The sequence below is a fragment of the Rhinatrema bivittatum genome, chromosome 4 (assembly GCF_901001135.1).
Source record: "Rhinatrema bivittatum chromosome 4, aRhiBiv1.1, whole genome shotgun sequence".
NCBI lineage: Eukaryota > Metazoa > Chordata > Amphibia > Gymnophiona > Rhinatrematidae > Rhinatrema > Rhinatrema bivittatum.
This window is the reverse complement of record NC_042618.1, coordinates 346,689,635-346,711,909: the sequence shown is the minus strand read 5'-3', so window position 1 is coordinate 346,711,909 and position 22,275 is coordinate 346,689,635. Positions and strand designations below refer to the sequence as shown.

The 22,275-nt window shown below is 43.1% G+C and overlaps 1 protein-coding gene across 3 annotated transcripts in view; it reads left to right on the top strand.

Annotated features, from left to right (window-relative positions):
• Positions 1–22,275, top strand: part of SPAG9 (sperm associated antigen 9) — a 279,218-nt gene that overhangs the window by 56,276 nt on the left and 200,667 nt on the right. For all 3 annotated transcript variants that reach the window (XM_029600655.1, XM_029600656.1, XM_029600654.1), the window contains exon 3: positions 695–765. In XM_029600655.1, coding sequence (XP_029456515.1) covers positions 695–765 — 71 coding nt within the window. The remainder of the gene's footprint in view (positions 1–694; positions 766–22,275) is intronic.

Genomic DNA, 22,275 nt, shown 5'->3' with positions numbered 1-22,275 from the left:
CAATCTTGACTCTCTTGCTGTACTCTTTCAAAGACTTTGAAGCATAAAACAGAGGCTCTCCAAAACCTCATGTGGTTCCCTGATTCCAAAGTCAAATAACTTTTTATAGTCTTAAGAAATCTCTAGACTGAAGAGAGGGTGAATGTTTGTTTTTCTGTCCTCCCTTGCAAGCCTCTTTCATTACTACAAGCTTTTTATTCAGTAAATATATTACTTGCACACAATAATCTGCCATGAAAGAGCAGGCAAGATGCAATGCTCTTTCACTGCTGCTCTGAAGCTACTTATAGGTGGTGTGATAGTAATATCGACCTTGGCCTTCCAGTAGAGAGGCTGGTAGTGTAGGTTACAAGGCCCTTTTCTCCTTTTGTTAGTGAAGTGGCTTATCAAAGAGGTTTAACATTGAAGCTTCAACCGTAGCTGAAGCTCTGTAACTTTTCAGTGTTCAGATTTTTTAAATGAGGGGTGTATGATTTTTTTTACTGTAATAAAGAGAAATTGAAAATGAAGGATTCATCCAAATCTGTCTTCACCTGCTTTATAGGCCATCTTGTCTTGTCATTTATTACCTGACCTACTGGATAACAGTTTAAAAAATTACATTGTTTTGTAATGAGAAGTTATTGCCCTTTCTGTGGACATTTGAAGCATGGCTGTCTAATTGTTTTTGGTTTTCTGTTTTATTTTATTGTAGTTAGTAGATTGGAGGAGAGGGAAACAGAGCTGAAGAGAGAATATAATTCACTTCATCAAAGACATTCAGAGGTAAGGGAAGGCTCTCCTTTTAAGTAAGGTATTTTTTTAATTTTATTTTTTTTAGAAGGATTTCTTCTTCACTTTGGATAGTGTTTATATAATTCGTATAATGCTTTGCTCACTTGAAATGAGTGCTGTTTTTGTGTTGTATAATTTTGTTTTTGATCAAAATATTTGTTTTCATTCAGCTGTGATACTTCAAGATATATGTGTGTGTGTGTGTGTATATATATATATATATATATATACACACACACGTCAGAGGACCTGTAAAAAGGGTAAGTAACACCACTAATATTTTAAGATTTGAAAGATACTTAATGTAGCAAGCTTTATTATACAATAGCAAAGAATATCAAAACTATTCAAGATAAAATTGACACGATATACATATATTTATCACCAGCCCTAGTCAATCATTCCTCATTCACACCACTTCTAAACTCTCTATCGTGTAATGCATATATAGTGTATATAGATATCTACATAAAACATTGTCAAAATATGTACAGAGTGCTAGAAATGAATCAGATCACTTGGAATAGAGCTGGACTTAGTGAATTGTAAATGAGTCAAATGGATGGCACCTTCTTTCAAAAGGAGATATAGTTGAATAACAGTCCACAAGAAAAGATCCTTTATAATTGTTTTACAGCAATGTTGTCCCAGTGATTCTGTATTATGTGCACTCTCTGTTATGCTTCTGCTTTATCCTGTGTTCTTTCTGTCTCTACAAAGGCCTCTGTTTTGCCATGGGAATGGCTTATTCAGGGGAAAATATGGTTCATAACTGTTCTTGCAATGATACCATTGATAATATTTAGTGAAGAGAATTTGATCTCTTGGTGTTGATTCTGCTGGAAAAATTGAGCATTGCCCCTGCAGTGAAATCTACATTGGCCACACAGAGGGCTATCAAAAACAGAATGATTGAACACGCAAGTTGCATACATACCAGCATTGGACCGAAGATTTAAAATTGTTTGTTAAATAGCAACTCAATTCGACAAGAGGGGGCGATATTTCCCTTCAGTTACAAAGAACAGAACAAAGATACATCTACCACTGGGACACAGTTCACCCAAAAGGTTTAAATAAAGTCATTGAATGGGAGGCTTTTTTTTTTTTTAAAATACTGTTCCTAACAGTAACCCTTAGGTACAACAAGGAACCACATTCATCACCATTAAATTGCTAACTCATGTGCTGGGTTGTTATCACCACATTGTTTCCTCAGCCATCTAAGCTGTTTCAATCTTGCCCGCAGACGACAAAAAGACTCATAACACTAGGAAACCAAATCAGCATAATCGCAAATGTACAATGGAAGGCAAGACTATTAAGAAGTTCTGTGTCTGAAGCTCTCCACAGGTGTCAAGGGAGGCATATACAAATATACAAACAGCTAAGAGTCCCAGTGTGACACTAACACAGCACATGGACCGCAAGAAGGCATTGAAGTCTGCTCCAGATACATCTCTAGCAAAAAGACAAGCAAAGGCTTCTAACATGCTAACAAGGTAACACTAGTCTATGAGAGGGACACAGCTTTATAACTTCTTGGTTAAACTCAAGCCATGAATCCAAACTTGCTACACCTTTGAACAAAGAATAGTCCATGCAATGTACTGGGAGGACAATGCAACACACTTATCTACAGCAACACTATGGCTACTAGCAAGAAGTGAAAAGCATAATTTATTATCTTAAGCTCTTGAACTTTAAACATTTAATGGTTTTCATTAGAGTCCAATCAAGCAGGGGTATTAGAACTAACAATCAGATATACTTTTGTTTTCAGAGATTGAAAATCCACAGAGGAGTATACTGCATTTAGCAAGCTGTTAATTAGAAAATGCGTACAAGCCTGTCTTGGTCAGCAAAGGAGGAAGCAGTTGAAGGGGGGGAAGGGGATAATGGGCAGAGGAGGAATAGTAGGAACATAGGCTAGGGAGCATGGGAAATGGTAGAATGAGTAGGGGTTTGAATTGGGGTGTTGTGATTGGCAGCAAGAAAGGGAGTGATGTAACAGCAGCTTGTTGCCATATGAGTTGGGGCAGCATAGCGAGAGGGCACCTGGGGCTCGCGATCCGGAGTGGGAGATGTTTAGGTGTACGTATTTGTGAAAAAAGAAAGTATTTATTCAATACGCAGATTGCTTAGGATATTGTTGATCAGAATTGCTACTGCGTCATCCGTTTTCTACAGAGGCCTGTGTGTGTGGGGGATTCGAGTCACTATCCGTCATATTTGCTCTTCTATTCCCATTATTCTTTAGTTCCTGCAGAAGGGGTAGCACAGGACCTACGGTGGGGACAGATGATGCGAAAAGGCAGGGAGCAAGGAGTGCGTACGGCCCTCCGTTTGGCTAGGCCTTTGGCCAGCAGACAAAGCAGAGTATTGGCCGTGCCCAACACCGTGGGGCCGGCAGGTTCATCTTCGGCTGCGCGGCCCAGCGGGTTAGGCAGTAATCCTTTCAAGGCCAGTTTGGGGGAAAGCGGGCCAGAGGCAGGACCGGCCGCAGTGTCAGGGGAAAGGGGGATTGAAGCAGTCGCGGAGGATTTCTTGCCATTAGATCTGTCCATGAATGCGTTGTGCAGGGCATTCAATTCCCCGCCCAGGCCATCCCATGGGGAGGGTGCTAAGGACGACAAGGAGGTCTGAGTTTTGTTGAGAACGTAGAGGGGATTGAAGTTACTCTGTGAAAAGGGGGAAAGGGTCAGGGACAGGGCGCAGGGGAGCGAAAGGGAAATGTCACAAGGAGGCAGGGGATCTGGGGATGAGTGGCTCCCTCTCCATCTGCCACTCCATGCAGACACGGAGAGGGGAAGTCGACTAGAGGAGGCCTGAGACAATCTGAGAGGAGTCGGGCGCTTAGATGTGGACCCTCGGTCGGGCGAGGAATGAGATCTCCAAAACTGGGCCCTTAAACTTGGCCCTTATGCTGGCGTGTGGCAGAGAGTGTTTTCCGTAGCAGGGACGTGACTCGGGGAGGGGGGGGGGGGGCAGTACATAAGGGAGGAAGGTAGGTATACAGGAAAACAGTTGGTGGCTGCTCTTGCTGGGTAATGTAGTGGGCAGCATGGTTTTGGGGAATGGCCCACGTGGCAGATGGAGAGGGAGCGGGCGAAGGAAAAAAGGGAACACAGGGAGGGGGGAGGGTGGGAGGAAAGTGCGGGAGCAGGTGACAGGAAACTGAAGTTTCAGGACAGGATTTGGGTATCTGACAAAAGGGGTGTGGTGGTGAGGTTTCTGCGGCTTGTGCATATGTATTCACAGATGAGGAAGATATGGCAGCACCGTCCACATCACAGCACGAAGCTTGGAGAAGCAGAGCCCAGCTGCGTATGCCAGAGAGGAGTAGGGCTGCTGATACACTGGGCAGCGGAGGCCATTTGGTATCTGGAGAAATGAGGGAGAGATTAGGGACAAGGTGAGTTGCAAGGATCAGTGGAGACACAGGATAGGCGAGGAGCTCATAAGAGGAAACGAAGGCGGAGGTCAGCAGGGCACAGTTCAAGCTCATCATAGACTTCCTCATCTTCCTGTGAGTCAGAGAGTAAGGGGATTCAAGGGGGGAAGGGCTGTGGCAGGATATGGGTCATCCGGCATTGGCATCCTTGACAGAATTATTGGAAGGGGTTCTACATAAATTAAGGAAGAAAATTCGTAAAAGAAAGCATATTAATATTTTTCGATTATTGGAAGGTAGAAGGGGGGGGGCAAGAGTGATAGAAAAGTAGGAAGAATGGAAAAAAGGCTTCGAAAGGGCTTAAGGTGTCAAAGAATATCATTAACTGGGTGTGATGTTTTTTCCGCTTGGCTAGTGTGGTGGGGCATTTCCAGCTGGATCAGAATGGTGCATTGTTGGCGTATGGAGATAGCATAGCAGGGGCGTTTAGGGACTACGAGGGTTGGGCCTGGCTCAGTTACGAGGAAAAATTTAGGGACAAGATGGCAGAGAACCAATTTATGTCTTGGGGGACAAGATATTAACTTGTGGGTAACCCAAATGTCGAATAAGAGTGTGGAAAATCTGAAACGTGGAATGGACGGGGTTGCAGCGGTGGGTGGTGCTAGTTCGGGTGGAGGAGGAGGTGGCAACAATTTGTTTCGAGCTAGCGGGACAGTCGGAAAAGGGATGGCAAGCAGGAAAGGTGCAGCCGGGAACGGGGACCTCTGTTGGAGATTTAATAAAGTCACGTGTCTCTTCCCAGATTGCAAGTTTCAGCATGCCTGTGCAAATTGCAATGGGGTCCACCCATCTTCCAAGTGCACTCAAGGCGGTACCACAGTGGTTAAGGGTGGAAAGTCGTGAGTTGTTGAGGCTGGCGGGCTCGCTGGTGAGGTTCGCAGGCATAAATACGTGGCTGCGAATTTATCCGGATCGTAATGTGGCGCAGTTGCTTTTTTGGGGTTTCAAGGAGGGTTTCCAGATCCCGTATGAAGGTCCTGGGGGTGGGGGAGGGATGTGGAATGCCAAATTAGTGGGTCAGTTGGCGGAGGTAGTGCGGGAAAAATTAGAATTGGAGTTGCGCTTAGGGAGGATTGCGAGCCCATTTGATGTGCCTCCATTTAACCGGATGCATCTGTCTCCTTTGGCAGTTATTCCAAAGAAAGCAGTCGGGAAGAGTACATTAGTCTTCCGGGAAGACTTAATTTGTCTTCTCCGAAAGGAGCATCAGTGAATGATTACATTCCAAAAGAAAAATGGTACAGTCCACTATGCTTCGTTTGAAGCATTGGCGTTGATTCAGCAAGCGGGGCGGAGGGCCTTGATGGCAAAGGCCGACATTGAATCAGCTTTTAGATTGTTACCAATTCACCCGAGCAGCTTGCATTTATTAGGATTTTTGTTTGATGGGGGTTATTTCGTTGATAGGTGTTTGCCCATGGGATGCACCATTTCTTGCGTATATTTTGAAGCATTTAGTTCCTTCCTGCAGTGGGTAACAGAAAGGTATACCTGATATCAGCAAATGTTACATTACCTGGATGACTTCTTGTTTGTGAGAGAGAACGAGACCAATTTGTCAAATTGTCAACCAGTTATACTGTTCCATATGTTATACGGTTCCATGTAAAGCTCCGCTATCTGTTGAGCAGTTCTTCGTTTTATGTAAACCGGAGTGATTTGTAGTCCCTACTAGAACTTCGGTATATAAAAATTAAAAATAAATAAATATAAATAAAATAAATTTGTGTCAAGAGCAGTTAAAGGGGTTTTTGGAGGTGGCTCAGCAGTTGGGGGTTCCAGTAGCGGAAGACAAGACGGAAGGTTCGGCTACTAAATTGACATTCCTGGGGATTAAATTGGATTCCGATAAAATGACTCTAAAGAAAATGCAGTCTTTGATAGGGTCGCTGAATTTCGCGTGTCGTGTGATACCCATGGGGAGAGAGCATTCATTCGCCGGTTGTCGTCAGCCACTATGGGGATCAAGGCGAGTCATCACGGGTGACTCAGTCCATTTGGGAAGAGCTAGGGATGTGGGAAGTCTTTTTGCAGTCCCTAAACGGTGTGTGGGTGATCCCTGAGTTGGAGGTGGGGAATCGGGACATAGAGTTGTTCTCCGAATCGGCCGGGAGTGCAGGGTTTGGAGTTTTCTTTAGGAGTCAGTGGTGTGCTCAACCGTGGCCTAGGAACTGGGTGGATAAGAGTTGGATGAAGAATGTCATGTTTTTGGAGTTATTCCCTATAGTAGTAGCAGTAGTGATTTGGAGAGAGCAATTAGCCAACCAGAGAGTGGTATTTTAGTGTGACAATTTAGGGGTGGTTCAGGTAATAAGTTGACAGCGCATTGTTTGCTGGTCTCCAGGTTGCTTCAAACATTAGTTGCGCATTGTTTAAGTAGCAATATAAGCATTAGTGCCAAGTATGTACCTGGGAGTGCAGAACCTCTTAGCTGATGCTTTGTCTCGTTTCCAATGGAAGGTTTTTCGGGATTTGGCACCACATGCAAAGGAGTCACCAGAGAAGTTCCCGGAAGACTTATGGAATCTTGGAAGGACGATGAATGGAGTTTGATATGACAGTCTATGGCGCCAGCTACAGGGCAACTGTCTCATTTTTTATGGTCTGTTGGTTGGCATTCAGGGCTCGTGCCAGAAGGGAGTTTAGTGCGGTATATTTTACGAGCCAGACGATTAGGGTATTCGGCGGGATCAGAACGAGCTCAGCTAATGGGATTTGCCTTTTTCCAGAAGTTGCAAGGATGGGGCAACCCGCTGTGTACTTTTCGGATAAAGCGGGTCCTAAGGGGGTGGCAGAGGGACAGACAAGGCGAGGGAGATTTACGAAGACCGATAAGATATTTGGATTTGATTCAGTTAACAATTCACTTGTTGGTGGTATGTTGGTCCGACTATGAGGTGCTGTTGTTCAGCACAGCTTTTTCATTGGCTTTTTTCGGGGCCATGAGAATCAGTGAGTTGATAGTGAAATAAAGAGGGGATTGCTCGGATCAAGGGCTCCTGGTCCGGAATGTCAAGCTGGATGTGGCAATGGTTGAGCTCTTTTTACAGAAATCTAAAATGGACCAAAAAAGGAAAGGGCAAATCATCACGTTCCTTCCAGCGGCTAATGCGGAGAGATACTCAGGGTGGTGCACAGAACATGGTGCATCTAGATTGTGGGCCGCTCGTTCATCCACAGGGCGCAGCGGCGACCATTGAAGCGGAGCGTGTCCTGGTTCACCAAGAGGGGCATGATGTGGGATGAACTCTTGCCATTCCTGTGGGAACGAACAGAATTGTGGGGTGTGCTGGATGTCTTGCTCATTCAACTTGGGAGAAACGATGTGGGAAAAAGGCCGTGCCAGGAATTGATAACTTGTATCAAGAAGGACCTTTCGCAAATTTGGATTCGATGGCCAAGGGTGCTGCTGGGATGGTCCGATATCATTGTCGGACTTCAATGTAAAACCGAAGTGTTATGGAAAACGGGGGTAATGAAAATGAATCGGCAGTTGGGTAAATGGGTGACCAGAGAAGGAGGTTTTTGGGTGAGGCATATATGGGCGTGGGGGGTGGAGGATGGATTATTTCAGGGCGAAGGTGTTCATCTGTGGGACATTGTTAGGATTTATTTAATAATTCTCTGCAGGACAGTTTGGAGGTGGTGCTGTTTAGGAGGTTTGAGGCCGCAGTGGGGGGAACAAGAGCTGGGTAAACAGTTCTTGCCTGTGGCGGTATAACCCGAGCCCTTGTTACTATTGAAGAATTTGTAAGGTTCAAAAGGGGGGGGGGGATGGAGGGGGGGCAACTCGTGCAGTTGGGGGGGGGGGCTGCTGCACAAGAAGGCCTGTGAGCTTGGGGGCTATAGCTCAGGGCTTGCCCTCGCTGGTGTGAGGCAGGGCAAGAGGGGGGGAGGAGGGCTGGCAGTGCTTTACCTCTGGGTCGAGGGGTAGAGACAGAAAAGTGAGGGGGTGAGGAGGATAAGATAATGGGGGATGGGGAGTTGGTGGTTACATGTTACAATTTTATAATTGTAAGGGGCTTGGATTTTGGATTAAGCTGCGGCCTATGTTAAATGCCAAAAGTGGTACGTGTTTTATTGGGGGGGGGAAGGAGTGATCTGAGAGCAGGTCTAATCTCCCTGAGTTAACTACCATTGAAGTCTTGAGACACTTAATTGGCAAAATTGATAAAGCTTAGATAAATGCTTACTTAAAAAGTTTGGTTTGAAAAGTCTTTTATACAGCAATAACCAGATACGGGTATTAATACCATTACAGTGTACTATATTCAATTTTTCCAGTAGAGTCAACAACAGGATATCAATTTCTCTTCACTAAATACAGTCCATGGTCTCATTGCAGGAATAGTTATTGTTATGGTAAGTGTGTTTTGGTGGATCCTTGGGTGCTGTGGGAGATGACCACGCCCACGGGGAGGACTCCCGTGAGGAGCCACGGCACTAGGCTTGACTCGTAATGCACAAAACACAGTTCTTTATTAAACCACTTGAAGAGAACCACCAGAGGTGGCAGCAGTGAGGCAGTCTCAGGAACCTCGGCAGGGGAAGCCCTTCATTCCTCGTTGACGAAAAGAGGTTCCACAGCAGGATTCCCAGCAAGGATATACTGTGGATGAGAGAGACTTGAGAATTAGAGTACTCACTAGGTGTTTGCTGTTGGTATGCGATGCCACCAGGTATGTTGAAGGTACAGGCACCGAGGCAGGGAGAGCAGGCCCTCGAGGAGCGAGTACCTGTTCCCTGTAAGGTACCTGAAATAAAGCAAAGGGCCCCTGAGGAGCGGGCACCCAGGTTAGCAGTTACCCCGAAGGACAGAGAGAGAGCTTCCAGCGGCAGCACGGAAGCGGCAGAGTAGCATAGACTGGAGTAGGTCCAATCCGAGTCCTTGCTAACTCAGAGAGAATGGCAGGGAGAGGTTTAAATACCCCTCCTGGTATGAGGTCATCAAAGAGGCAGGTCCAGAGTCTCCCGCTCTGGGCCCTTTAAATCTTCCTGATGTGGCATGCGCGCTAACAGGCTGCAGGGGGCGGAGCCTGAAGTTGGCGGCGTTCCTGCCGCGAGGCAAGGCCTGCAGGCCCAAAGAGGCAGCGTGGCGTGCCGCGGACGTCCCCAGCGGTCCGCAGCGGACGAGAGGAGCTGGCAGGAGAGGTGAGCATGGTCGGTCGCAAAAGTTATGAATCATATTTTCCCTTGAAGCCATTTCCATGGCAAAAAGGAGGCCTTTGTAGGGACAGAAAAGATAAAGCAGAAGTATAACAAAGACTACACATAATTCAGAATTATCATTGGGACAACACTCCTTTCTTATGGACTGTAGTTCAACTATATCCCCTTTTTAAAAAAAGTTGTCATCCATGTGACTCATTTACAATTCACTAAGTCCAGCTCTATTACAAGTGATTTATTGTTTCATTACTAGCACTCTGTACATATTTTGACAATGTTTTATATAGATATCTATATACACTATATATGCATAACACTATAGAGAGTTTAGAAGTGGTGTGAATGAGGAATGATTTACTACGATAGGTGATAAGTATATGTATATATTGTGTCAATTTTATCTTTTGAATAGTTTTTGATATTCTTTGCTATTGTTTAATAAAGCTTGCTATATTATGTATCTTTCAAACCTTTTAAAATATTAGTGGTTTTACCCTCTTTTAGGGTTTCTAACTGATATACCATTTAGGTACCCACATATGATTTGTATTTAAAGCCTAGATCCAATATACTAGATAGATATATAGAGAGATATATAATATTAATTTGGGTAACAGTTTTATACTAATGCAAATTAATTTTTTAATTTCTAAAAAGTTGGAGAAGTTATTTATAACAGATGGGTTTTTTTTATTTTATTAGTTTGGAGCAATTTACTATATAACTCTTACTCTATAGCTCACAAATACTGTACATCCAAAAAAGGGATCTAATGTATAAATTGCTCCAAAGTAAAAACAAACAAAAAAAAAAAAACAAACCAAAAAACCCAACCTTCTGTTATAAATAACTTCTCCAACTTTTTAGAAATTAATTTACATTAGTATAAAACGTAGCAGACCTGGAGGAGCTGAGGCAGCAGAAGTATATAGATGAGACCTTCAGGGACATAGTAGCCAAGTCCCAACTTCAGACTGGCAGCCCTGGTGCTGCCTTGGAGGAAGAAGGTCTCATGCTTGGAGAGCATCAACTTGGTGCAGCAGGAAAGGATCCTGTAGCAAGGACCTGCTCTCCAGGTGGTGCGTTGTCCTTTCGCACCGAGGATGTCTCTCCAAGGCCTACTGCCCAGGAGGGAAGGGTTAGATCGGCCGTCATAGTTGGTGATTCAATTATTAGGAATGTAGACAGCTGGGTGGCTGGTGGGCATGAGGATCGCCTGGTAACATGCCTACCTGGTGCGAAGGTGGCGGACCTCACGCATCACCTAGATAGGATTTTAGACAGTGCTGGGGAGGAGCCGGTTGTCGTGGTACATGTTGGCACCAACGACATAGAAAAATGTGGGAGGGAGGTTCTGGAAGCCAAATTTAGGCTCTTAGGTAGAAAGCTTAAATCCAGAACCTCCAGGGTAGCATTCTCTGAAATGCTCCCTGTTCCACGTGCAGGTCCCCAGAGGCAGGCAGAGCTCCGGAGTCTCAATGCGTGGATGAGATGATGGTGCAAGGAAGAGGGATTCAGTTTTGTAAGGAACTGGGGAACCTTTTGGGGAAGGGGGGAGTCTCTTCCGAAGGAATGGGCTCCACCTTAACCAGGGTGGAACCAGACTGATGGCGCTAACCTTTAAAAAGGAGAGAGAGCAGCTTTTAAACTAGAACAAAGGGAAAACAGTCAGTCACTCAGCAGCGCATGGTTCAGAGGGAGGTATCTTCAAAGGAAACTAATGATGCATTAGAATTAGGGCATCCTGACAGTGAAGTTCCAATAATAAGAAAAGTAGTCCAAGTGCCTGTACCTAAAAACTCACCTGGACTAAAAAATTCTAACTTATCCCTACCAATTAAAAAGCAGAATAAAAATACAAACAAAAAACAAACTTTGAAATGTTTGTATGCTAATGCCAGAAGTCTAAGAAGTAAGATGGGAGAATTAGAATGTATAGCAGTGAATGATGACAGACTTAATTGGCATCTCAGAGACATGGTGGAAGGAGGATAACCAATGGGACAGTGCTATACCGGGGTACAAATTATATCGCAATGACAGAGGAGCACCCGGGAGGCGATGTAGCACTTTATGTCTGGGATGGCATAGAGTCAAACAGGATAAACATCCTGCATCAGACTAATTGCACAATTGAGTCTTTATGGGTAGAAATCCCTTGTGTGTTTGGGAAGACTATAGTGATAGAAGTATACTACTGTCCATCTGGTCAAGATGGTGAGATGGTCAGTGAAATGCTAAGAGAAATTAGGGAAGCTAACCAAATTGGTAGTGCGGTAATAATGGAGGATTTCAATTACCTCAATATTGACTGGGTAAATGTATCATTGGGACAAGTTAGAGAGAAAGTTCCTGGATGGAATTGGTTCAGGACCTGACTAGAGAGGGGGGTAGTCTTGGATCTAATTCTCAGTAGAGCACAGGATTTGGTGAGAGAGGTAACGGTGGTGGGGCCGCTTGGCAATAGTGATTATAATATGATCAAATTTGAATTAATGACTGGAAGGGGGACAGTAAGCAAATCCACGGCTCTCGTGCTAAACTTTCAAAAGGGAAACTGATAAAATGAAAAAAATAGAAAAAAAACTGAAAGGAGCAACTGCAAAGGTAAGTGTGCAAGAGGTGTGGTCATTGTTAAAAAATACCATCATAGAAGCACAGTCCAGATGTATTCCACACATTAAGAAAGGTGGAAGGAAGGCAAAAGTATTACGGGCATGGTTAAAAGGGGAGATGAAAGAAGCTATTTTTGCCAAAAGATCTTCATTCAAAAATTGGAAGAAGTATCCAACAGAAGAAAATAGGATAAAGCATAAGTGTTGGCAAGTTATATAGGCTAAGAGAATTTGAAAAGAAGTTGGCCATAGAGGCAAAAGCTCACAGTAAAAACATTTTAAAATATATCTGAAGCAGAAAGCCTGTGAAGGAGTTAGTTGGACTGTAAGATGATAGAGAGGGTTAAAGGTGCATTTAGAGAAGTTAAGGCCATCGTGGAAAGATTAAATTATTTCTTTGCTTCGGTGTTTACTGAAGAGGATGTTGGGGAGATACCCGTCCCGGAGAAGGTTTTCATGGGTAATGATTCAGATGGACTGAACCAAATCACAGTGAACCTAGAAGATGTGGTAGGCCTGATTGACAAACTAAAGAGTAGTAAATCACCTGGACCGGATGGCATACACCCCAGGGTTCTGAAGGAACTAGAACATGAAATTTCAGACCTATTAGTAAAAATTTATAACCTATCATTAAAATCATCCATTGTACCTGAAGACTGGAGGGTGACTAATATAACCCCAATATTTCAAAAAAGAGCTCCAGGGGGCAATCCAGGAAACTACAGACCAGTTAGCCTGACTTCAGTGCCAGGAAAAATATTGGCAAGTGTTCTAAATATCAAAATCACAGAACATATAGAAAGACATGGTTTAATTGAACAAAGTCAGCATGGCTTTACCCAAGGCAAGTGTTGCCTCACAAATCTGCTTCATTTTTTTGAAGGAGTTAATAAACATGTAAACTGGTACGATGTGCATACAGCTGTCAGTATATAAAAAAATGTTAAATAATAAATAAAGGTGAACCGGTAGATGTAGTATGTTTGGAATTTCAGAAGGCGTTTGACAAAGTTCCCCATGAGAGGCTTTGAGGAAAAGTAAAAAGTCATGGGATAGGTGACTATGTCCTTTGTTGATTACAAACTGGCTAAAAGACAGGAAACAGAGTAGGATTAAATGGACAATTTTCTCAGTGGAAGGGAGTGGGCAATGGAGTGCCTCAGGGATCTGTAATGGGACCTGTACTTTTGAATATATTTATTAATGACCTGGAAAGAAATATGTTGAGTGAGGTAATCAAATTTGCAGATACAAAATTGTTCAGAGTAGTTAAATCACAAGCATATTGTGATAAATTGCAAGAAGACCTTATGAGAATGGAAAATTGTGCATCCAAATGGCAGATGAAATTTAATATGGATAAGTGCAAGGTGCTGCATATAGGGAAAAATAACCCATGCTATAGTTACACAATGTTAGGGTCCATATTAGGAGCTACCACCCAAGAAAGAGATCTAGGCGTCATAGTGGATAACACATTGAAATCATCGGTTCAGTGTGCTGCGGCAGTCAAAAAAGCAAACAATGTTAGGAACTATTAGAAAGGGAATGGTGAATAAAACGGAAAATGTCCTAATGCCTCTGAATCACTCCCTGGTGAGACCGCATCTTGAATAATGTGTACCTGGTCGCCGCATCTCAAAAAAGATATAGTTGCTATAGAGAAGGTACAGAGCAGGGCAACCAAAATGATGAAGGGGATGGAATGAGGAAAGACTAAAGAGGTTAGGACTTTTCAGCTTGGAGAAGAGAAGGCTGAGGGGGGATATGATAGAGGTGTTTAAAATCATGAGAGGTCTAGAACGGGTAAATGTGAATCGGTTATTTACTCTTTCAGATAATAGACTAGGGGGCACTCCATGAAGTTAGCATGTGGCACATTTAAAACTAATCGGAGAAAGTTCTTTTTTACTCAACGCACAATTAAACTCTGGAATTTGTTGCCAGGGGATGTGGTTAGTACAGTTAGTGTAGCTGGGTTTAAAAAAGGATTGGATAAGTTCTTGGAGGAGGAGAAGTCCATTACATATTATTAAGTTGACTTAGAAAATAGCCACTGCTATTACTAGCAACAGTAGCATGGAAGACTTAATTTGTGGGTACATGCCAGGTTCTTATGGCCTGGATTGACCACTGTTGGAAACAGGATGCTGGGCTTGATGGACCCTTGGTCTGACCCAGTATGGCATGTTCTTATGTTTACCAAAATTACGAAAAGCTTTGTTTTAATCCATTCTATTATAAATGTATCAAAATGTAATTATGTATCAAAAACATTTTGTATAAATGTTATAGAACTTCTGAATACAACAAATTCCAGAATAACAAAATTTCATTCATTCACTCTACAATTCATATCATATACAATAAATATATTTTTAATTTGTTTTTGCTTTTTTTACATACATTTCAAGAAAACACTTGAAAGTGCAATCGCATGAAACACAGGAAAAACATGAGAATATGAGGAAAAAAAAATATATAAGAAAAATTAGTTTCACATTTTCCAAGTCCTCTATATAGAGATTCCAATATCATTTCTTCAGATAATTTTCCATAACAGGAAAAGAAAAGGTGAACTAGCAGGAGAGGCTAATTATAAAACTGAACAACAATCTTGGACATATGCATCCTAACTAGGCATTGGAGAAGAGCAGGAAACAGAGGAGAATTTGTTACTCAAGAAAGATGACAATTGTGATGGTTAGAAAAAAAGTATAAGAAACATTCAAATACTTAATACACTTGCAAGGGAACTTTAAAATAATTAAAGCCCCCAACTCCAAAACCTTTAGGCCTTAATTGCTTTCTTCTCTTCTGTGTTTGTAATGCAAGGTCTGGATAGCATAAGCTTTCAAATTCAGGAAAAGTTCTGCACGATGATGAAAAAACAACCTAAAAATCCAGTCTATCAGAGTCAAGAAGAAAAGAAACTATCAAAGTGGATGATTTAACCAAATTCTTCTGAGGCTTCCAAAGCAGCTGTTAGATCTTATGGTGATTTCTCGGAGAGAGCCTGCATCCCATTTGTACCTACAATACTCTCTTAAAAGGAAGTATATATTAAGCTTTGGGTATTAATGAAAATGTCTGCTCTGGAATTTTCAAAATATCAGTCTGATATTTTTTCCACATTTCTTTAGGTGCCACAAGTGGATCTTTGGGAAAATTGATGAAGCATAGGTTCCTCCCTCTCACTTGGTTTTCCATATATTCTAATCTAGATGTAAGCCATTTATTTTCTTTCAAGATACAACTACTGAATTACAACATAGTATCAAGATCTTTCCTTAAAGACTAAAAATTCTTTTTATTTACTGAAATCTGTTTCCATTACTTTTATTCGGCCATCCATATCAGCCATGTAGCCAATAACTGGCTTGATCTGGTTGGAAATATTAGTGTTTAAAGCTTGGATTGCTTCCCAAATGGATTCCAGAGTAATTTCATTTGGTCTTACCAGCTCAAGCATCTGAACAGAAGACAACCAATTAAGCTCTTCTCCAACATGTCTAGCAGCAATGCCATCCTCGATGCCCCCTGCACTTTTCGGTTCTCCAATTGGCGTAGAAGCCAGACGCGTTGGATCCAGGTTCCACTAAGGAACATGGCATCCTCCGCCTTCACAGCCGGCGTCCTCCCCCGCAATAGGTCCAACGCTTAGGTTTCCGCCGGATTGGCAGGGGGGAGTCGTTTCTCCGGGTATAGAGAGATCGAAAGCTCAGGGAGGGGGCCGAGTGCTACTTTTTCCTGGCCTTCTTCCAGTGAGCGCAGCCCCGGTACCGAGCCTCCTTGATGAACATGAGCGTCCATCGGGCCGAGCATAATATTGGTGGAAGGATCAGAGTTGCTCTTGCTCTCTGGTCCTTCTCTTCCTTCCTGAGTGAGGCATAGCAGGAAAAATTAGAAAACCGCGGAGCAACCTCCAAGCACATCCTGCTAGGTCAGCCATCTTGGAATCTCCTCAAATCCATATACAATAAATATATAACCTATTAAATCAATACATTTCTACTGATCCACAAACATTCACATTGCTTAAAAGAATGCAATCAGTTTTTAGTATTCTTCTCTCACTGTTGTGGTGATGTTATAGGCAGTCCAAGTGGCAAGCAACAGGCTCTCTTTATCCACAAATGTTCATATTTCTTAAATAAGGAAAGTCAATTTGAAAATGCATTACTGACTATTGTAGAAATTTGTTGTTTTCAGATATTCTATAAGATTTATTAAAAAATGTTTTTTGGATACATTTAATACAATTTGATACATTAATTATAATAGAATGGATTGAAATAAATCTTTTTTTGTAATTTGGGTAGAAGTTTTATACTAATGTAAATTAATTTCTAAGAAGATTTTGAATAGTAATTTATAACATAGAGGGTATGCGTGTGTGGTAACCCACTAAATGTTTTGGAATTTTACTGCAATGGAAAAGCCTTTCTTAAAAAATAGATTTTATATTGAAGCAGTGGAAATGCCTGTGATTTATTTATTTAGTGTTTTTATATACCGATAATGGTTTGGAACATCTAATCGGTTTACAGTGAACAGCAATTCAGCAACAGGCTTTACATATAACTTTGTGAACAAAGAAAGAGTAGAGATCACTTTACCCATGCTCTTGCCCTGGTTATGAAGGCACATACTGTCTAACTTTATCTGAATAGTACAGCTTTTGCTTGAATTGGTTTTGCTGAAATTTTATTTTAACCTCTTCTTATGTGGACTTATCTTTGGAAGCAATAATAATGGCCAGTCCAGGTCACTTGATCCTAATGGGGCAGTCATGCCCAGAAGTAAGAGGTAGTGATTCCTCAAAGTCTATTGGACTTGTAGTTAATGGACCTGACCTCCAGAAACTTTTCCAAATCTTTTTTAAATCAAGCTATATTAATACCCTTGACTACATCTGCAAGGAACAAATTCCATTACTTGTGCATTGACTGAAAAAATACTTTTAAAAAATGAAATTTAAATCTGCTACCAGTTTCATGGAATTTCCACCTTGTCCTAGTACTATTTGAAAGGGTAAATAACTGTTCCCTATTAATTTGTTCCATACCACTCCTGATTTGTATAAACCTCTTATCATATCCCCTCTATTTCTTCTCCAAGTTGAAGAGACAAGAACAAAAATTGCCATACTGGTCAGATCAATAATCCATCAAGCCCAGTATCCTGATTCTAACGGTGGCCAATCCAGGTCATAAATACCTAGCAGGATCCCAACTAGATAAATTCCATGCTGCTTATGCCCCCAAATTTATCTGGTTAATAACAGTTTATGGACTTTTCTTTTAGGAACTTGTCCAAACCTTTTTTAAATCCAGCTAAGCCAACTGCCTTAATCACATTCTCTGGTAATGAATTCCAGTGCTTAATTGTGCGTTGAATGAAAAAAGTATGTTCTCTTATTTGTTTTAAATGTGCTACTTAGTAATTTCATTGAGTGTCTTTTAGTCTTTGTATTTTTTTTAAAGAGTAAGCAAGTGATTTGTATTTACATGTTCTGTTCTGCTCATTATTTTATAGACCTTGATCATATTTGCCCTCAGCCATCTCTTCTCAAAGCTGAAGAGCCTTAACCTCTTTAGCCTTTCCTCATAGGGGAGCTGTTCTATTCCCTTTATCATTTTGGACACTCTTCTCTTAAACTTTTCTAGCTTCACTCTACCTTTTTTGAGATGTGATGACAAGAATTGCACACAGTACCCCATTTGTGGCCTCGCCATGGAGTAATACAGAGGTATTAGGACATTCTCCATTTTTATTTTCCATTCCTTTCCTAATAATTCCTAACATTGTGGCTTTTTTTTTTTTTTTTTTGACCACTGCTGCACGCTAAGCCGTGAATTTCAACATACTGACCAAGATGGCAGCACAGATCCTTTACCTGGCTTTCTAGTATGGAACCTAATATCGTGTAACTACAGTTTGAATTATTTACCTGTGTCCTTCACCTTGCACTTGCCCAAGTTAAATTTCGTCTGCTATTTGGATGCCTAAGTCTCGTAAGGTCCTCTTGCAATTTCTCACAGTTTGCTTCTGATATAACAATTTGGAATAATTTTGTGTTTGCAAATTTGATTATTTTATAAATTTCTCTATTCTTCTATACAGCACATACAGCAGTCTGACCAGGGAGATTCACAACATACAAAATAACATCAGTAAAACAATATAAACACAATTAAACCTACAACGTTATCAGCATAAAAACACTTTTTTTTTCTTTTGTCTTCTTAAGGCAGCCATTCTATACCCATTATTATTTTTGTTGCTCTTTTCTGTACTTTATCTAGTTCTTCCATATCTGTGAGATGGAGTGACAGAGTTCTTTACAAGACAGATTTTGCCATGCAGAAAATATTAGTGGTAAAGGATCTTTTTGTTCCCTGTAAGTACCCGGATCAGTCCAGACTCCTGGGTTTATTCATCTATGCCAGCAGATGGAGACAGAGAAAGTAAATCTGGCACTGCTTCATATACCCTGGTGCCACCTGCAGTTCCTCAGTATTTCTCAGTCTCCAGCAGATGGTGACTGAATAAGCCTGCAGTTTTCTAACTTTTTTTATTCTTTGAGCCTTCCTCCCAGGGGTCAGGGTTCCTAGTGAGGGATCCCTACCCTGTTTGGTTGAGGCGGTCGGGCTGGAGGTTGGTGACCCTTTTGTACGCCCGGTCCAGGAGTAGCTGTGGGGTGTACATCTGGTCGTCCAGATCCCTCACCTCATGAGGTCACTTAGGTGACTTTTTCTTTGGCTCTTTTTAGCTGCTCTCACTTTGCCTTTTCCCTCTCCTTTTCTTAATTTGCTGAATTGAGCTGGACAGCTCTCGTCAGTGTTAGGAGTAGGGCATGGCGGTGAGACTGATTAAAATTAAAAAAAAAAAAAAAAAAAAAGGAAGCAGGCAGGAGGCAGTGGTAAGGTCAACTCTCTCTTCCTTCACCCTCTGGGTCCTTTTTGTTTTTGGCTTGGTTTTTCCTCTGCCCTCCCACGGTTTGATGGTGCGGGGGTTGGTCTACCTCGCGTGTGGTGTGGCTCCCGTGCGGCTGAATTGCTGCAGTCTGTGTTGGGCCTGTATCTTGGGGAGGGGACCTCTGATCTCCCACTGCCTGCGAAAAGGAGGAAATTTGATGTTGGCGTGGCCCCCCCAGCCAGTAAAAATCGAGCGCCTCTGGCTGCGTGCAGCCGTTCGTTCCCATAACAGTGGGAAAGGTGGCCATTTTGAAATCCCCTGCAGTCATGCCAGTGCTTTCAGGGCCCAGTGGGGATTTCCCTCCTACGCTTTCCCTGGTCCACTCGGGTCCTGTTGGGGGACAGGGGGAATCAGAGGACGCCCTGAGTCAAGGTCCCCCACCTGCGGCTGAGGAGTTGTCGTGGCTGCAGGCTTTTCCCGCGGCCTCTCTGCCCGTCTCACCCAAATTTATCTTGCTGCTACACAAGGCATATTTGGCACATCAGGAAGGACTTGCTTTTCAGCAGGGGGGGGGGTCAGAGCCCTTCTACTTTATCCCTGGAGCCAGTCACGCGGCCAGTTGAGCCTGAGCCATTGCGGGACGCCTCAGGCAACAGAGCTTTGCGTTCGGCCTGTCCAGCTCCGCTGAATGAGGTCTTGGACCTGAGGGTGGCGCTGTCGGGAGACCCAGCAGCGGATGCCGTCCAAGGGGATGATACGGACCTGATCCCGGCGGCTATGGGGATGACCCCAAAATCCTCCGTTTGTTCCACAGAGAGGAACTTGCCCCTCTCATCCCCCAGGTACTGGAGGAACTGGGGCTCCAGCTTGGGGGGGCCTCCTGACCCCCCCCCCAAGCTGGCCAAAAGTTCCGGTTGTGTCCAACGAGGGTCCCGGAGCGAACGCTCGGGGAATCACGTGACGTCCACGTCACTCCGACGTGACGCCGACGTCACATGCTCCTCGCAAAGGAATACAGGAATGGCGTCCTGACTCCCCGCTCGACCACCAGGGAGTTTTGGTAAGTCTTGGGGGGGGATTAAGGAGGGTGAGGGGTTTAAATTTTTATTTAGGATCAACAATCGCGATTTCCAACTTATTCAACATAGCTATGTTGAATAAGTTGGAAATCCGATCGTTTTCGCCTCATCACTTTTTTAAGTTAAAAAAAATTACGTTGCGTTTTACATATGCGTTCAAAACGAATGCACACCCCTAGTGGAAACTATTCTCAAGATCAAAATCGTAGAGCATATAGAAAGACATGGTTTAATGGAACACAGTCAACATGGATTTACCCAAGGGAAGTCTTGCCTAACATCTGCTTCATCTTTTTGAAGGGGTTAATAAACATGTGGATAAAGGTGAACCAGCAGATGTAGTGTATTTGGATTTTCAGAAGGCGTTTGACAAAGTCCCTCATGAGAGGATTCTAAGAAAACTAAAGTGTCCTTTCATGGATTACAAACTGGTTAAATGATAGGAAACAGAGTAGGATTAAATGGTCAATTTTCTCAGTGGAAAAGGGTAAACAGTGGAGTGTCTCAGGGATCTGTACTTGGACCGGTGCTTATCTATATTTATAAAAAATCTGGAAAGGAATACGACGGGTGAGGTTATCAAATTTGCGGACGATACAAAATTATTCAGAATAGTTAAATCACAAGCGGATTGTGATACATTACAGGAGGACCTTGCAAGACTGGAAAATTGGGTATCCAAATGGAAGATGAAATTTAATGTGGACAAGTGCAAGATGTTGCACAGAGGGAAAATAACCCTTGCTGAAGTTACACGATGTTAGGTTCCATATTAGGAGCTACCACCCAGGAAAAAGATCTAGGTATCATAGTGGATAATACTTTAAGATCGTCGGCTCAGTGTGCTGCAGCAGTCAAAAAAGCAAACAATGTTAAGAATTATTAGGAAGGGAATGATTAATAAAACAGAAAATGTCATAATGCCTCTGATCACTCCATGGTGAGACCGCACCTTGAATACAGTGTACAATTCTGGTCGCTGCATCTCAAAAAAGATATAGTTGCGATGGAGAAGGTACAGAGAAGGGCAACCAAAATGATAAAGGGGATGGAACAGCTCCCCTATGAGGAAAGGCTGAAGAGGTTAGGGCTGTTCAGCTTGAAGAAGAGACGGCTGAGGGGGGATATGATAGAGGTCTTTAAGATCATGAGAGGTCTTGAATGAGTAGATGTGAATCTGTTATTTATCCCAGGACAAGCAGGATGCTAGTCCTCACATATGGGTGACATCAGTAATGGAGCCCTATGTACGGAAAACTTCTGTAAAAGTTTCTATGAAACTTTTGACTGGCACCAGTGTGCCTACTGAGCATGCCCAGCATGCTATGATATTCCCTGCCACAGGGGTCTCCCTTTAGTCTTCTTTTTTCCGCGAAGCAGTTAGCCTCGCGGTTATTAGGAGTCCTGTGGGATTCTCCACAATTTTCCTCACGGAAAACTTTCAAAAAAACTTCAACCGCAAAGGGTCTCCCTTAGTTTAGTCATCGCGGTGAGTTTTTACCGTTCTCGCGGTTCCGTTCCGTTTTTTGGTTAAAAACATTTTTACCTGAGTCTTAGGCCGTCGACGGCTGTCCGGCCACAAAATGGCTACAGGTTTTAAAAAATGCCCAAAATGCGCGAGAAATATGTCTATCACAGACCCACACCAGGACTGTGTACTTTGCCTTGGTGAGGGTCATGAGGTAAAAAATTGTCCCTTATGCGCTACGATGACCTCGAAAGGTCGACGTCTACGGCTGGACAAAATGGAGCAGCTATTCAAGATTCAACTAGTTACTGCTCCATCTGCTTCCAAACAATCGTCTCCGGCTGGATCGATTAGAAAAGTAGTATTGAAAAAACGTCACTCAGGTGAGTCGGGAGACGCTCCATTTTCCTCCCCCTCACCATCGTCCAAGGCCTCAACATCGGGCAGTGAGAAAGCCCGCGAAAAAGACAAACATCACCATCGGCATCGTAGGCCGCATACGGCATCACCTACCCCGATAGCCGGTGAGCCATCGACAGATGACGGGGCACCGTCCAAGAAACCCCGGCTCAAAGGTAAGGCTTCCGAGCCATCGACAAGGCGATCCTCGCCGATTCCGGCGGAAGGAACCGTACCTCCTCAGGGCTCTGAGGTTGTACTGATGTCGCCACCACCGCCTCCCCCCATGGGTGCTCTGTTCACACCATCCATGCGGGCGGAACTTGACGTTTATATACGCCAAGCGGTTCAGGATGCCTTTGTGGAAGCGATGCCACGACCGACTACTCC